We start from the raw sequence: 18,667 nt of genomic DNA, 5'->3' as shown, positions 1-18,667 counted from the left end.
AACAAGTAAACTATCAACAAATATTAATTGTATGTAATATAGTACAACAAAAACCTCATTTTATATTTCAGTTCAGCATAAAAAAATTAAAGAAAATTTGAATTTCTTTTCTATGTATAAAATGGGTTTATTGATCTACCTGCTATTCAGTTGACCATGATTGAAAATATCAGGCTTGACATATAATCTGTAATATGCCAAAAAAAAAATATATATAGTAAAATTCTTTTCATTTACAAGGAAACATTAATAAGAAACCTGTTAATATAAAACTCTCATTAATACAAAGTGTTTTTACTGTCCCTAGAAATTACATAGGAGTTATAGTGCTAAGTATATTGTTTATTACCATTACATAAAGAATTGTTATAGATTGGAAATTTCCACACTAGGCTGCCAGGCATTGTTGTTAGCACTCCTGGTGGCTGGGTGACGAACTAATGACATGCCTATTTCCAATTTCTGGCAGTTAGGAAAAAGGATATTGAGATTGTGGCAAAATGTTATCAGAAACTTCTTTATACATTTAAAAAAAAACTAAAATTGATTAATAATTCTAAATTTCATGAAACACTAAAATTAAAATAATTTTCTGATCACAATTAATTCTGACTCTGAATCATCTACAATTGAAAATAATTCATAACAGTATTAAATATCATTCTTTAACCGTAAAAATATTATCTCTGTTATAGTATGACAACCAGCCTAAATAGGGTATGAACACATTTAACAGTTACTGCAGACAGTGTACATCTGTTTTACTAATTTGAAATTAGTAACATTCATCGAAATATGTAGTCTGGTTTTGTGTACACATTTTAAGTGTCTCACCACGAATTGTTGAAGTAGTTGATGAACTAATGAATGTACTAACCATAACATGTTTTTTTAATGATTAATGATGATACAGACAAAATTCTCTATTTTTAATGAAAAAATTTGGCTTTTTTTTTTATTGTTTGAATTGTTATTTTGTCATTTTTGTTTGGTTTTCAGAAATGCTTGGACCACGACTTGCCAGATCGATCTGCGTTAAAGGATGGCATAAGCTCCTCGTATAAAACATTTTCTTCACTGTGTGAATCTGCTTACATAGAAGCGTTGAAGGACAGAGTTGATGATTTAATGAAGAAATGGGACAGGATTGAAGCAAGACTAAACAATTCCTTAGCCAGCCTGGAAAAGGTACGTTACTTTAACACATTAGTTGAGAGTTTATCCAAATAAGTACTGCCAGATCAATTGAACACATTTTTTTCTTTAGCAGTTAGAATTAGAGCTGAGCTAGTTTCTTTCATGAAACATCAAAAACTGTATTATTATGGTCAGTATCAGAATAATTGTGTACAATTCACATAAAAATTATTCTGTTTAAAATTTTCTTTGGCTGTTGTAGCATAGTTTTGCAGTTAAACATGTGATGTTATAGATTTATGACAAAATTGGCTTTGTGAAATGATACAACCAAATGTTTGATAATTTTTGCCTTTTCAATATGACAGCACCATCACAATCAAGGATTTTGTTATGCAAGTGCAGAATATTTTTTTTTGTACTTGTCTCTGGCTGCAGACTAAGATGTTTTATTTATGAAAATGTCATTCACGTCTAATAAATCGATGAACGCTGGCTGCACGCACGAAAAGGATGACTCATTGTCCCGTTGCACACATTGTCCCATTACGCTTTGTCCCGTTACGCTCATTGTACACTTATGCCGCATCTATCTCTGTTCCACTCGATTGGAACAACCATCGATTTGACTTTCCGAGGCACATTAAACTTGAAAAACTCCCATTCGTTTCCTACTTTTCCTATCATTGTCCTATTCTTAACAGAATAACACAGATTGGAAGAAGTTAAATAGCAAACATATATACACATTATTGTTAAAATAATCTGTTCGTTAAAGTAATAAACATATTTGAATTAATGAGTGCAAATAAAAGTAAATTTATCAATTAAATTGTAGATTTCATTTCACTCCTTTGTATTCATACAAAATAGTGATAATTCAATAAAATTATTCAATTTTATTCATAAAAGTACGCAATCATTTAATCAATGTTTTGTTATGATGTTGTCACGTTAAACTATCGTCCATAAACCGACTTTACAGACAACCAATTATTTTTTAATGTAGCTAACCTATCCCAACCAACCATCACCCGATTTACCAGTATTTAAAATGCAACTAACCTAAACTATTGACTCATTAGAACAGTAATATTATGCAAACTATTAGAAATACTGCAGTGCCGTTTTGCAGAATGATTAGAAATAAGTTAAGGAAGTTAAAAAAATCACATATTTATCTTTTTAATATCCGTGGCGCCCCTCTCCGCCATAATTAACAACGTACAAGTGGCAACAGGATTTGATTCACTAAAATGAATTCCTTAAGTTTTTTGAAAATGATAATGCAAAACTTTTACATAAGGAGTGAAAATCATGCAATACCAAGGGTTATTAGTAGATTCTAGACTACTTATAACTTGTAGTATCACCTATCTCTCAAGTGACTTGTTTTGAGCAATGTGCTCACCAGTTTGAGTATAGGCCACACTAGGCGTAAGTAAGATTTTTCTTCAAAAATCTACAGGCTGCAAGTGACCTAGAAAAACCTTGGAAAAACCACAGGAACTGTTCCTAGTTCTCACAATCACATAAAGTTAAAAACAAACTGAACATAATCTGATAGCTCATGCTTTTTCAGTTTTCCCTCTGAACCACTCGTATTCATTGTATGTTTATAGATTCATCCAAAGGAAACCCTTAAAAATATTTAATTTAGGTATAATACATGTTATGTACTTAAAATGTAGAGTCAATTCCCAGCTCAGATTCGGCACAAACCGTAGCAATTATATGGGTTTTAAATATAATTTGTCTATATTTTAACATTAAAACTGAAAAAGCTAAATCAAACCACATAACTTGGCTGTTTTATGTATTTGAATAACGAGGCACATGCTTCACGTATCCACCGTTAGGGAGCCTCCTCTGTAGCTTTGGTGTTGTCTTTTTATATTTCTGAATGGCCTCAAGCACAATGATTTCACTGAAGTTTATTTAATTTTATAAAGGTTTTTTGTACTTATTATTTATAACAATTTCTTTCTAATATTTTATACATTTTTAGTAAAAAAAAAAAAATTAAAATGCCAGCAGTTTAAAATCAGTTTTTATGATACCAACTGACATAGTGTGTCAGTTATTACACAACATGTTAACCAATTGGCATGTATCTCTTGATAGGAGTGTGATGATATCGCAAGAGCCAAGCATGAAGAATTTACTCGTTCCTTGGAGGAGATAAATGAATATCTTCAGGAAACTGAGGATTTTGTCAACAAATTAGACTCAATGGAACCATCCAAACTTACAGAAGATTATTTAGTGGAATGCAAGGTATGTTGGAACTACATGGTAAATTAATACAAACAATAAAACAAATTTATAAGTTAAAGTATGCACTGATGGAAAAGCAAAGAAATGGAAATTAACAAAATATTATAAAAGGAAATTATTTGCTAAGAAGGAAATGAAAGGTGATATGCTTCAGATACTAGTTACTGTTTCAATTTTTATTAGAGAAGCAAACAGTGACTATATATCTTTGTGGAAAACTTTAAGGGTGTTTTTCAGAATGAAGCGGGCAATGGTAGATTTCATTGAGAACACTCGCAAGCTGGTAGGGTCTTATGGAGGCAGCAGTACTTGCAAGATAGTACATAGTACATAGTACATAGTACATAGTATATAGTAGGTGGGTGTTCTGGGGTGGTTAGTAGCAGATGTCAGGTATGTTCGAGAATAATGTGAAACGTGTTGCCTCAGTTGGGACAACAGTTTTTTAACTGAACATAGTACGACTGGTCAAGGCAAGGCCTGTTCGTGGATGGTTGCTACTGTCTTGGCTGGCTGTGCACAAACAGTGTCCTGTACTTCATTCTGTGCTGACATGAATCATGTCGTCTTTATGAGGTCGAGCGGATAGGTGGTGACAACTGTCACATCTCGTCAGCTTTGTCTAATAAGGTGATTCCATGTCTGACAGAGGGGTTTTGTTCACTGATGTGGAGTGTCGGTCCCTCTCGTGGTAGCCTGGGACCGTAGTGGCTCGCAGTGTGACCACTCGCGGCTGCCGAGAGAGAGTGCCCGCGAGTTGTGGCATACTCACCACTCCATGGCCGGTAGCTGCAAGGCTATGCAAGGATGCACTCCGGCCGTGCTGTGGACACATTAATCTTGATTCCTGGTGGGGCCACTTGAGAAATGTTACCAATATTACCTGCCGGTTTTTGAAACTATTCCTGTTAATCTCCATTGTTTCATCGTAGCGCTTTTATTCTGTGTCGCCTTTCAGTGATGTAGGACTTTGCGAGCTCAGTCAAAATCCAGCTTTTAGAAGAGGTGTAGCATTGGTGGTCCATAAGGATGTGCAGTTGTGCTGTAGCAGAACTTAATTTTCACATACAGTTGGTCAAATATTATCTTTACCAAGTTTAACAATATAAAAGCTGCTGTAAAATAGATTTTACTGTCTCCCGGAAAAACTTTCTTTTTTCACATTGCTACATGGTCATTTCTGCTGCCCGAGAGAATTCCCGGCTCTGTTGTTGACTGTAATACTACATGAGGTCTCACCACAACACCAGGTTACCTTCCGTCCGCTGTCTCCGTCTACCAGCAACAGAAGTCTCCTGTATGAGGTTCCCACTGTGCTGTCGTCTGTTTGTCTCACGATGCAGATACACTGTGCTGTGCTGTGCTGTGCTGTCCAGGCAAATGCTGTGCAACTCGGCTAGCACCCCCCTTGCCTCTGCCCCGCCCCGCCTTCACGGCGCTCTTTGGCGTTGCAGCAGGATGTGTTTAGAATTGTCAGCTTTTATTATTGCTTTTCTAAACTGTTCACAGTCTCGTTATACACCATCAGAGGCATGTAATTTATTTTTGGTGACAGCAATATACCATTGCAAATGGCAGGATAAGAAGTTAAGAACAGAAAACATTCTGACGCTTATACTAGTATTAGCATTCACGAAAGTCAGTTTTCCAGTATGCAGCAGCGGGTGATGTTGTCTTGTCGCCGTGCGTGTCTGCGAAGAGAGAGAGGGAGGGCACCGTGCCGGGGAGTGACGGGCGACGCGGGGTGCGTGCAGGAGCTGCAGGCGGACATGCGGGCGCGCGAGAGCCGTGTGCACGCACTGCGTGACCTGGCCGCGCAGCTCTCCGAGGGCCAGCAGCCGCTCATCGCGCTGGACCGCCGCTGGGGCGAGCTGCTGCGGCGAGTGCACGTGAGTCCCGACGCTTGTCCACACCGACACAGTTGCTTCCTTAAGAGGCCCGCCTCGTCAGGGGTGTGTGTGTGTGTCAGTGAGGCGGGACTGGCTGGTGCTTCCAGCGCTCTCTCTCCTCTGGACTGGCGCGCAGTCTTCTCGACGTCAATGGATAACTGTGAAATTTGTGCGGTGACCGTATTTTTATATTACAGGGAAATGAAGATAAAGGTGTAATGCAAGTCCCTTAAGTGCTTTCAACAATCTGTACCACTTGTTTTACACCTAAAAATTACTCTGAAAACATGCGTTTCAGCCATTTTAATTCTTCTAGAAATACAGTTTGAAAACATGATCCAAAATTAAAAGTACTTTTCGGGCCTCAGCGAACTCTTAAATGATTTTCGTAAACATACCTCACTCGGATATCTTGAGTAGTTTTGAAATCGCGTTGTTTTTCCTGAAGCTCTGCGCACTGTGTTTGTGACCAGGTAGGCGGGCCCCTTAATACTTCAGTTTGGCAGAATTCTTCCAAAATGTAGTCTATAATAACCTGCCTTAGTTTGCATTAGAGGAGTGTCTGACCCGGTACTCCCAGCAAATTAACCAGCACCGAGCACTGTGGACGTAATCCCGGTACCACGAAAAGCATACCGGCTAAACCTTTCCTTGGTGCAACGCAGTGGCACGTTGCTGGTGACCGACGCGCACACGTCTTTCTGACTTCACTTTGATCCCCGTGAGGCGAGTGGAAGTAAAGGTTCGTAAATCTTTGAAAATTGCCGGTGCATATCCAGTGGGCAGTCTCCCCTTCCCGTGCTTCCCCCCCCCTTTTTGCCCATGATGGAGATATGATCAGCAGGAAGAGACTGAACACAAACAAAAGAGTACGTTCCCCTGAGATCCCAAATTTATTTCTGTCTCCTTTCAGAGGGATGATCATTTTAACCAAAAAAAAGGGGGCTTGTCTGTAAAGTCGGTTTACGTGCGATAATTTTACGTGATAACATCATAAGAAAACATTGATGAAAAATTTCATACTTTTTAATTTTCAAATATTATTTACAGTTCTTGCAAATTTAATTTAAATAATTTGTTTAAATATAATCACGAACAATTAGTTAAAAAGCCCGCCTTAACCAGTTTGATATTATAGAAGATTTTCTCGCATGGTGGTTGGCCAGTTCTTGCAATCTCGGCTCAGGCAGAACGTGACAATTTTTCGTGCGTGCAGCTGGCGTTCATCGATTTATAAGACGTTATCACGTCAGAAAGACCTATGGATGAATAACGCACGCTCAATTTACTTTTAAAACTTATCTTAAAATGAACTAAATCATGATTTAACAACATTCAGCTTTTCACTCTACTGTTTGCACCTGTACCTTGTAGGGTTGCGTTACAAGACGTTTGTTTCTCAACAAAAATAGCTTGTTTCGGCATTCCCTACCACCCGTTAAATTTTTTTGCCTTGCAGTTCCCAGACACTCTGTACAATTGTTTTAGCATCAAAAAAAAACTACCTTTAAGTTCCTTGCAGTTTGTATTTGAATATTGCTATGCCAGTTTTGGCTTGCAAGCAAAGTGTGCCTGATTGTATACTTAATGTTTAACCTATACACTTACACACTTTAATGATTGACTTTCATAGAATATACTAGCACACACTTTTACTTCCACTAAAAATTTTTTTCATATGATGAACTTATTATTTCTTAGTACAATAATTATTAATTTTTCTTTTCATTTTACCATATTTTCCAAAACAATAAACATTTTTGTGAGATCAAATTGCTAAGTACTTTGTGTTCTGTTTCATATTTTATTGTTGATTAAGTGAAATGAAATGCCAATAAAATATTTCAATACTATTTATTTTTATTATAGTATTTTAAACTCTAATGAATCACAACTTTTGTGATTCAAGAAACTTAACATTGTTTTATTTCACTGTATGCTACTTATAACATTTGTACTTTGTTCTCTAGTTTGTGTTTGTAAATAAAGCATTTGCACTAACTAATGTTTAAGTTCTTTATAATTTTTTTGTCATTCACTAACACTTTTAAATGGGTCTGCATGCACATGTGAGCCTTACTTTGCATTTGTTGTATGTATGAGGGTCATTCAATAAGTAACCAGACAAATCGATGTAGCTCAAAAATGGTTTATTTAATAAATGTGAAACTTTCAAAAATTTAAGATGGCATCCTTGCAATGACTTCTGATCAGCTGTTCGATAAGATTTTGTAAACATAACCTATAAATCAGTCAATTCAAGATGTCAAGACTGTTTGAGAATTACACTGCCGAAAAACAACGTGCCGTGATTAGATTTTTAGTTGCAGGTGTTAAAGGTAATGATATCCATGCAAGGATGTTATAAGTGTATGGGAACAATTTTTTAAACCGTTCGAATATTTATAAGTGAGTAGAACAATTTAAAGTGGCCGCAGAAGTATCGGTGATGAACAGCGAAGTGGCCGACCAGTCGAAGTTGTCGCTTCTTCCTTTGAATCTCGCCTTGATGCGTTAGTCCGAGACAACAGAAGAATCACTATTGAAATAATAGCTGCCAAAGTGTGTGCAAGTGTTGCAACTGTCCATAACATCATTCAAAATAAACTGCAATACAAGAAAATCTGCACGAGATGGATGCCGAGACAACTTATGGACACCCACAAAGAAACAAGGTTTCAAATCAGTAAACAGTTGAAAGCTTGATGTTCCACTGAGAAAGAATTTTTTTTTTTATATTGTAACGGGCGATGAGACATGGATTCACTATTACGAGCCTGAGTCGAAGAGACAAAGCCTTGAGTGGAAACACACAAGTTCTCCAATGTGAAAAAAATTAAAAACCCATCCATTTGCTGGTAAGGTGATGCTTACACTTTTCTGGGACTCACAAGGCCCTATTTTATGCGATTTTCTTGAAGACCAACCAACAATCAACAGTCACTATTACACTTATATGCTGGAAAACCAAATTAAAAGCCTGCAATTCGCACTAATCGTCGTGAACTTTTGAAAAAAAAAAGTTTTATTTTGCTTCACGACATGCCTGGCCACGTACAGCTTAGATAAAGGAAGAATGCATTCAAAAACTGGGCTGGGAGATTCTTCCACACTCTCCTTGCAGTCCAGATCTCGCCCCCTCAGACTTTCAAATGTTTGGTTCCCTCGCCTCTACACGGAAATTTTTTTAGCTCCAACGAAGAAGTAAAGATTCAGTTGAAAATGTGGCTCCGAAAGCAGCCAAAAGAATTTTATACCAGGCGCATGTGCAACTTACGGGAATGATGGGACAAGTGTATAAGTGTTGGGGGGAGATTATGTTGAAAAATAGGTTAAATTTTAATTTTGATTAAATAAACAGTTTTTAAAGCCACATCGATTTGTCTTGTTACTTATTGAATGACCCTCGTAGTTTTGGGTGCTTTGCACGTTTAGCTTAGATCTTTAATTTAAATGTGTACTTTTTTAATATAAAGTATGGTAAGAAAATGGAGATAGTAAAAAAGTACTAGTTCTAGAAGTTAATGGTATAAGCTGCAATGCTTGAGTAAATATTATTTCTCTGAAGAAATTTATTTCTCTGAAGAACATGGTTTTATTTGCTGAGGTATCGAACACAGTTGCTGTGAACATGTGTGTGCTGTGACTGCTCTACTTGGCACTCACTCGAACTCTGTAAAAAGTGGTCGGATGAGGAGTTGGAGGAGTTGGAGGAGTTGGAGCGCAAGAGCAAGTGCGGCAGGAGGGGACATCAGACTATTTGAAGGTCACTGCAGTTCTATAAATACTCAGTCGAGTGGAGTCCGTCCGCTGCTCTTGTCATCCTGCTCCGTAATGTGCGACTGGTTAACTCATCTCTACAGTTCATTTACAGCTTAAGTTTCTCTGTGCACGTAGCCATTCTGAGCTATTAAGTTTTTTTGAAAATGGAAGCATGCGTTACAGATGACTGCAAAAGTGTTTGTTTGACCTAAACAATCTTTGGCCACTTAAAACAAGCACAAGTGTCTAGGTATTTTGTGCCAAAAAAAAAATAATTTTTATGTGTTGAGACTTTAATTATCGTGCCATAGCGAAGATAAGCTTGAGAACTATGGGTTGAAGCTCTAAATATTAGCAGAAGAAACTAACAACGGGAGTGTGAGTTCTGTGTGTGTGTAGGTAAACAAATGCAAATGAATGGAGCTGATTAAAATTTGCAGGTAATATGTTCCCACACAAAAAAATATTTTTAATTTATTGAAATAAACATGCAGGAACTTAGAATTAAATAATGTATTTAATAGTAAATAATTCAGATTTTTTTTTTTTAGTTTACGATTTTTTTAGTTTTTTTAATTCTCTGACATATAGTACTTATTGCATATACAGTAAACAGAGGTCTTGCTTACTATTGCTGTAATATTTGTATTGTTTATTAGATTATTTTATTGCTGTGGTTGAGCACACATTTATAATGAGAAGAGAGTTAACCGTACATTATATAATTGGTCTATGTATCCTCTTACCACTGTAGTTCTGTAAATGGTGTTTGTAGGCAACTTCATGTGATATTCTCCACTTTTTGTGTGACATTCCCAAAACTTCATTAGAATACACTACTGTCATTTTATTTTGTAATGCTTTCATTGATAGTTCTTTTAGTTTTACATTACTCCATTATAATAGATACAAATCAGAACAAAAAATTTTTACTAGAATATTTTTTACTCTTAAACAAAGAACTGTTACCTGTACAATCAAGTTTAGTATATTCTTTTTCATTTTATTAATTTCTTTAGTTGGCCCAACATTTGGAGCTTTGTCTGGACAAAAAAAAAATCTGGTGACATTTATAAGTGAAATTTGAACCAAATTGAACTTATCATTGAGCATGATCATAGCTTGTCAGGTTTAGCGACAAGTATTTTATTCCGTTGTCTCTATTTATTTCTGTGTTGTAGTAGTAAAATGTTTTTTTATTATTGATGTGTGAACATCTTAGCTATCAGTATACTGCATTTGGCAGGAGTGATTCGTGAAAATAGAAGGGAAATGTGGGACAACAGTGCTCCGTCTGCACAGAAGTCTCATAAACGACCCATGTGTAGCAACGTAAACCCGTATTTTGTCACGCAGTGGTTAAAAAAAAAAAATAATAAAAAAAATTAACTAAAATAAATCAATCAATCGAAAACTATAATGAGTTTTTTTAACTTAATTTTTTTTTGGCTGGGTTGTGCAGGGAAGGGGGGGGGGGGGGGTAGCTTACAAACCTTTCGTAGCTCGTCTATCTAAAGCAACATTGCTCAGATATTACATAGCGTTCAGAGGTACCTATAGATCAGTATGTATAAGCCCGTACAAGTATTGAGGGACTGGAAGCTGATGCTGAAAAACAAACATTCTCAAAAATAATACTAGACAATTTATTAAAAAAAAAAAAAAAACACATTCAAAGATAATTAAAATCACTGACAAATACAGCACCTGTAGAACAGAATTCCTTGCAAGACATACACAAAGAATAAATTACTACACACACCATAAATGAATAAATAAAACTCTAGGTTAGTTATAAATAAATAAATAACAATTTAAATAAACTTTTAAATCTCGACAATGATGTTAATTCTTCAAATCCATAACTCATACATGATTAAATTATGAGCTAAGAGTTAATTAAAATACAATTTTTCTACGGCCGTAATGTTTTATAACTACTTTACATCAAAACCAAGACAGTTTTTATCCCAACGACAAGAAATATAGACAGTAGAGTCCAGCATTTTGGTTGAATTTCCCAGCTTGGCTTCTGTCCAGTATAAAACATTATAGTTTGTTATGGCCATTCAAGCTTACAAACTGTATTCCAGGATAGTTTCACTACCATAAAGTTTACTTTAGCACACACACTTAATACATCCTCCGTGGGTCCACCCTCTTAACGACTTCGGCTCGTGGCTATAGCAGTTCATGCATGCATGCGCATTAGACTTTCAACCTGTGTAATGAGTGCATATTTAGTTTCAAGAAGTATAACCTCAAAAACGATAGTAATATCTTGTTAAACAGAATTATAGTTAGGTTTTACAAAGGGGAAAAAATTTTACAGTTTTTTCCCTATGGCGAATACTTTTCATACGTTTATCTCGCATTGTTTTAAAGAATTTTACGTTGAATTTGGTGTCCAAGTTTCGTATTTTACCTTTATTTGCAACATGAAAACACATGAAGTTACTCGGTACCGAGGTGAGATGTTTACACATCAGTGGCGAGTGCTGAAACACTCCCTCACAATTGTTTTGTGCCCAGCATCTACAAGTTTTATAAAGGTATTTTTAAAATTATTTCAGTTTGCTGAATATTGAGGCCAGTTTGGATTGGTGAAAGCTCAGATTTCCAGTGTTAATTCACTGTTGGATATTCATAATTCTAAATAGGGCAGGAAACACTCAATTAATTTCAGTACAGTATAACATTAAATTATACTATATATCCATATGTATTGTGCTAATAACAGTACAGTATAATGTTCTGTACTGTAAATTGATAATCTAAAGTAAATGTATTTGCTTTATTGTTACTTAACTGTAAAATGTACTATGTATTTAAAAAATTATATCTGAGTTTATCTCATTTCAGCACATTTGAAATTTTAAGGTTTTGCTGATTTTGGTTAGGATTATCCGGTTTTTCGTTCTAGCAGGGTTCGGACTAATGAGGTTCCTTTCTATTCCTAAAACTCAATAATTTACTGAGGTTTACAAGTTCAAGAAACATCTATCATGCTAAACTAAACTGTTACGTATAAAATTTCTGTATTTTCCTGTAGAATTTTGTCTTAAATATTGCTTAATTAGGTTAAACATACAAAATTAGAGTTTTGAAACTTAATTATATTTTATACATATTTAACTGCATATGATTATAATAATAATTTCAGATTAAAAAATGCTACAGTGTGGTTGCTTGAATCAAAAAGTTTGAATTAATTTATAAATGTTCTAATTTAAAATTAAAATTTCTTACGTGATTTGTATGTGTTGTGCCTGTTAGATGTGTATTAACTGATTTGTTACATGGCGGTAATATTAGCTTTATATATATATACACACATATATAGCCATACATCTATACAGACATATATATGTATGTGCATAATTGATTTTCAAATTAGTTTTTTTTTTTGCTGGCCTTGAAATTAATATTTTCATGTCTTGAAATTTTTAGGTACAGGTAATCATGATATTTTTAGGTACAGATAATTATGATATAAGTTGAAATAATATGTTCAATGACATTTTTATTTAAGCATGTGGGAAAGAACAAAGTACCTACCCATGTACACATATTTATTTTGCTTAGTTTGAACCCTCCAGATATGTAGATGTATAAATTTTTCACAGTTAAAAAAATAATTTCACCTGTGTGTTGTATTTTACAGATTATTAAAAAGCCAAAACTTATTTTGAAGTTTTAAGAGTAATTAAATTTTTTGTACACATATTGTTAAAAATATTGTACCTTATTTGTTATAAAGCATATAAACAAATGAATAGATTGTAACTGGTGGTGCCTACAATACTTTTGAATGACTAAATGTAACTGTGTACTAATAGGTAATAAAATACATAGATGTTTTAGTTTTGCACAACTATTTGTTACTTACTGCATACCAGTGATTAATGCTTACCATTATAGAAGTGGCACATGATTGGTGTTTGGTGACTGGTGACCGGTGTTTGTGTTGTTTACTGCAGTGTGTTACTGCTGTGTGTTAGTTGTGTCTGTTGCCTTGTTGTGGGAGTGGAATCCTGTGTGTTTACACGTCATTGGTGCCGGCTGCATACATCTGTGTGTTCATCTCCAACTAATCAGCATCTCACCTCCTGCACTGGTTTCACGCGATGTAACAAGTGGCATACTCTCCCCCTGTCTCTAAACCAACAGTTCGTGTTTACATTCCTACGTGCACTACGCACATCTGCACTTTGTATGCTTCAGTGTTGCTTGCTTTAAAAAAATTAATACTTTAAAAACTTTCTGCATTTCACAGATACTCACATGCTTTTTTTTTTAAATTTCACCCACTCAGCCTCAGGAATTATCTGATAAAATGTTAACTTTGTGATGCACGGGTTGGTGGTGGTGACTGCTCATAACTCAACTAAAATAATTTCCTAAAACTGTGTTTATTTCTTAACTTAAATGCACTTAAAAGATTTAAAAAAAAAAAGAAAGAAAAAAAAATTTAAAAACTAAATCTTTAAAGTTCACCTTAGCATACTTTATAACTTGTTTTCGATAATAAATTATAACCAAACATTAGATAAAAAAAAGAATAGGTTTTCTTAAATTTCTTAATTTTATGCATGATTAACGAGGTTGCTCAGGTAAACATTATTTTTTCAGGACTGGACTGAGAGAGAGGTTGCTTTGCCCCAGACGCCGTCGCACACTCAGTCGGACCCGACAGCGGCAGATCAGAAACCACTGGCAGAGAGTAGGGGGAGAGAGCCAGGGGAAACTGCTTCTAACGTTGTAAACGAGTTTGGTGCAGTGAAACCGAGCGGATTGCTTTCAGTAGTCAGTGAAGATGTAAGCGCACAGTTCCACCCTCACGCTGCCCCAGTCGTGCCCTTGTCTGGCGGTGACGAGCCCATGGACGTTGACTGCTTCGGTTACTCGAATCCCGCGTTCGAGGATTTGCAGCCGAAGGAAGCAGCCGGCACTGAGCAGACAACGGAGACGGGAATGGATCTTGTTAGCGTTGTTCGTAGAAGCAGCATTACCTCTCGCACCCAGGATAACGATGCTGTCATGTCGACGGTAAGCGATAAGATATTACTTTCTCCGGTTTCTCGTGAGAACGTGGCGTTTCCAAGTAATTTCCCAGACCTAGTTCAGGTCACCAGGATGAAGGAATCGTTGCCAGATGCTCGGTCGGAAGCCGGCACGGATGAGAACGGGGAAAGGCAAGCAGGTGCGGACGTGAGCCCGAGGGAAGACGACACCTTCTTGCTGGCCCAGAGCAGCGCGCTGTTCTCCCAAGTGTCGACGAACACGCTGGTGCCGCGAGGCGAGGAGGGGGACCCGTGCCAGGTGGTGGAGGTGAAGGAGAGGGAGATCGCGAAGGCCGTGCCCGCGGAGAGGGTGGTGTACCCCTGCACCAGCATCAAGGCCACGGTGCACTTCGGGCCGCAGACCGTGGAGATGGTGGAGATCGTGGAGGACTTCGAGGCGGAGGAAGAGCCCTCGCCGGCCGCCGGCGCGGACGACGAGAGCGCGGACACGGACACCGTGGTCCGCAGGAAGAGACCGGAGCACAAGTCCTTGAGCGATGAGGAGATCATCAGGGTGAGTGACCAGAGTGCCGTGCACGCGCTGCTAACAGAGAGTGTCGACCTGCTGAGGAAGTCCCCTCCCAAGTTATCGCTTACTTTCCACGGTAACGGCATGCGTGTGTCTCCCGCCACGCCCCCTCCCACCCCTGCCGCCCTCCCCGACGAGTCCGTGCCGGCGGTCTTTGCCCGCGCCTCCGGGACGGATCGGCACGAGAGTGGTTGGTCGGACTGTTTGCCGGCCGTGCCCAAGAGGACCAAGTTCAACCCACCGAGAGAACCACTCGAAAAGAAAGCCGAGTGTGACGTGTCAGAGCCACGTGTTATAACTGGCAGCGTGAGATACGGTAAGGATGACTCGAAACGGGAAGAGTCGACAGAAGAGGACGGCAGCTTCTACGGCAGCGACAAGGATACCGATGATGTCGTCGAGTTCTCCGAGGACAGCGAACCTTTGTTTTGTGCGGACAGCTCGAGCTCGGAAGACGAGTTGCCCCTGGGTCACCTGGTCAGTCGTCACTTGGACAAGGTGGGTTCCAGCCGAGGGAGTGTGGCTTTGTGTGCGTGTGTGTGAGTATTGTCTTTTGTAGTAGTAGGTGAACTTGAGTGACTTAGATACTTAGTTTTAAAATTATTTTAATTTTGTATGAAAGTTAAGGGAGAAAAAATTAACTTTAGTTTCAACTCACCTCTGAAACAATTTTGTTTGTTGAAGGACCGGTAAATAGTCTTAATTAATAAGTTTTGTATCAATTTAGCTAGATACAGTTTTCTTGTAAATTATACCATTTATTTGTTGCTGTTTGGTAACATTGACTCCATTCTATATGTTTTAGTTTATAAGTAGTCCAATATTGTTATTGTGTTAATGTGAAAATGTTTTTTTTTTAAATCATAAGTTTACAATTTATGAAATTACTTTTTTTTAAACCTGTTAGCTAAACATTTTTTATAATTTTGACGTGCTCAGTAGTACATAGAAAAAGAAAGATTTCCATCAAAGTAAATTGATAGAGTGAATATTTTCAGATTTTTCTTTTGAAATGTTTTATCATTCTTTTATAATTTGTTAGTCTGTCGTTCGTAGACTAGGTGTTGTTTGTAAAGAAGGCACCAAGTGAGCGGGTGGACTGGTCTTTATTCCAGGCCATTCTGTCGTCACGGAAGGAAGCGGTTGCCCCGAAGCCGCGGGAGCGTCTCCAAGCCGGAGGGCAGAGGGCGAGGCAGGACGCCTCCCGGGCCTCGCTGCCGGGGCCTCTCGCCCGAGACATTGCCGAGTTCGAGCACGCCTCCCAGCAGATGCTGAGGCACATGGACGCCATGCTGCTCACCGTCAACGCCGTCACCAGCGAGAGAGACCCGGGCAAGCGACTGGAGGTGCGTACATTCTCCACACAGCAGGACATCACAGCTCGGATGTTCTCACGCGATGACGTCTTATAAATCGATGAACGCCGGCTGCACACACGAAAAGCATGACTCATTGTCACGTTCCGCCCGAGCCGAGCGTGCAAGAACCGGCCAACCACCGTGCGAGAAGATCTTCTATAATATCAAACAGGTTAAGGCGGGCTTTTTAAAAGCAGCAATTTAAAATATTTGATTTATTTGTACAACTTCATCATTTTAAATTAACAATTTATTGAGATTGATTTGATTTCAGTTTATAATTGTTCGTGATTATATTTAAACAAATTATTTAAATTAAATTTGCAAAAACTGTAAATAATATTTGAAAATTTAAAAGTATGCAAATTTTCATCAACGTTTTCTTATGACGTTATCACGTAAAATTATCGTCCGTAAACTGACTTTACAGACAACCCCCTTTTTTTATGTTCATACACTTTTGTTTATGAACCTACATTTGTATAAGAAATGTTTCTCTATTTTTTTTTTATCAAGCTATTATATTTGTTGGTATTATGGGAGGCTCAATTAAATATAGTATTGGACAGAATATTTTTTTTGCTGATTAAAGTAGTGTGTGTCAGGCACTTGATTGGTTCAACGTAATATTAAAATTAAACATTTCAGAATTGACACAGGTGCCAACAAGCCTGAATTGCAGGTATTGGCGTGGTGGAAGTTGGCAGACTCCTAGTTTATCAAGGCTTTTTTTTTAGACATTGTTCCATGTTCATTTGTACTGAGTACATTCAGCACTAAGACAGTATTATGTATGTAGCAAAAATTTTAATTGTCTGAATATGCTTTATACAGTTCCTCAATAGCTTTTTAGATACTAAATTAATTTCGTTACAACCACTACTTGTAAATGGCAATTTGAACATGTTGTTCCACCATTAGGTTTATTAATATTTCCCATAATAAGTTCACAAATTCAAAAATTTAAATATTTAAAACATCTTCAAACATTAAGTCTTTGTGTAATTCATCAGTGAAAAAGTATTAAAGATTTTCAAAAAAACATAATACTAATTCTTAAGTACATGGATATTTGGATTTGTAGAATTTGTATGTTGTCCAAACAGAACTTTATATACATGAAACCGATTTGAGCAAAGGTTAGTGAACAGTGAGATGGATGGTCTGCGTGGCTGGTCGGAACAGGTTCTGGAGCGGGAGATGAGCTTCCTGGCCCCCGACGTGGCGACGCTCATCAGCCGGGGCGACGGCCTGGTGCTGACTGTGCACTCCAGCGACCCCGAGCGAGCGGGCCAGCTCAAAGAGGCCACCCAGGACCGACTGCGCAGCAAGTGGCAGCAGGTGAAGGCTGACGCTGAGGTATGTCATCATGTACGCTTGTCACGGCTTGGCTACAATAGAGGTGGCTACGGAACAGGCCCAGGAAGTGGACGCTAGAGGCAGGTAACCGGGATGATAAAAGAGATTAACAAACGGTCCGAGAGTTGACATACAGGGCGCTGAGGTAGACACAGGCCTGGGGCAAAGAGTTGTTAATATTTCCAGCAGGTAGTGCATGGTGTGGTGACCGCCTACGAAATGCACTCAACCACCGGGAGGGGTGGGGGGAGCGGAAAGAAGTGACCGCTGTCGTAGCGGCAGGGGGGAGGGCCATCAGAAACTGCTGGTGCAGTGTGACCCGTGCTGCGGTCAGCAGAACACGGCGCTGGGCCGTCTCTAAACGCAGCGCCGTTATCGGCCGTGCGTGCTTGTCTGAGCGGGCGCGGGAGACTGTTACATGATGAACGCCGTGACATGCTGCGTGAATGTGCAGCGCACGGCACGGCAGCTCTCGGCCACACGAGGCACCGGGGGCAGTGCAGTGGGCTGCTGGTGGACAGCGGTGAGGAATGAAACTGTCAGGCCTGAGGCAAGGGTAAACTAATATGAAAGTTCCTGCAAGTACTAAAATGCCATGGAAAAAAAAATATAGCTTAAACATGACATATCACACACTATTAAAACTTGTTAGAAAAATCTTAAATGACTCGTGCCATGAAACCTGACCAGTAAGTGGCACATTATGAACTGCTACCATCATCCTTCGTCTGTCTCCCAGTTTACACCGGTGCTTACATTAGCTCTTCTGTTCACTACTCACAGCTCTGCCTTGTCCTTCCGTCTGGTCTCTTGTGTTTGTTGCTGCCTCTTATTGCATTCATTTATCATTATGTTAACATGGCCATACAACATCATTCTTTGCTTGCTATGTAGTTTTATTGTGTGTGTAATGTAATTTTTACTTATTCATTTATGACCTTGTTTCAGTATCTGGTATTTCTTTTGGTTGTCATATTAAAGTTTATCGCAAAACTTCATTCGTATTGCTGTTTATTTCCTCTTGTTTTTGTAACCATCACCTGTGTTCCTTAATGAATATGCTGTAGAACACCATTTATCTCGGCAGTCTACAACACAATTTAAAATGCATCTCCTTGTTGTTTCTTTGTGCTATGCCTCCCTAATTTTTTATGGGCAACAGTGGTTCTTTTGTTGAGTGAAAAATGATATTGAAAATACGCTACCATTGTGAAACTTATTAAAAAAGAGAGAAATATCAAACTTCATGTAAGAATTTTACCAACTCACTTTGATATAGCAATGACATACAAA

General features: G+C 38.1%; 1 protein-coding gene across 1 annotated transcript in view; it reads left to right on the top strand.

Moving 5' to 3' along the window:
• The window catches only part of LOC134541655 (dystrophin, isoforms A/C/F/G/H-like), a 935,715-nt gene that overhangs the window by 180,934 nt on the left and 736,114 nt on the right, over positions 1-18,667 (top strand). The window contains exons 31-36 of the mRNA XM_063385245.1: positions 1,000-1,188; positions 3,262-3,414; positions 5,169-5,303; positions 13,698-15,155; positions 15,773-16,003; positions 17,201-17,374. Of these exons, the coding sequence (XP_063241315.1) occupies positions 1,000-1,188; positions 3,262-3,414; positions 5,169-5,303; positions 13,698-15,155; positions 15,773-16,003; positions 17,201-17,374 (2,340 nt within the window). The remainder of the gene's footprint in view (positions 1-999; positions 1,189-3,261; positions 3,415-5,168; positions 5,304-13,697; positions 15,156-15,772; positions 16,004-17,200; positions 17,375-18,667) is intronic.

Source organism: Bacillus rossius (assembly GCF_032445375.1).
Source record: "Bacillus rossius redtenbacheri isolate Brsri chromosome 4 unlocalized genomic scaffold, Brsri_v3 Brsri_v3_scf4_1, whole genome shotgun sequence".
Classification (NCBI taxonomy): domain Eukaryota; kingdom Metazoa; phylum Arthropoda; class Insecta; order Phasmatodea; family Bacillidae; genus Bacillus; species Bacillus rossius.
The sequence above is the reverse complement of the archived record's forward strand: the minus strand, read 5'-3'. Positions and strand labels throughout refer to the sequence as shown.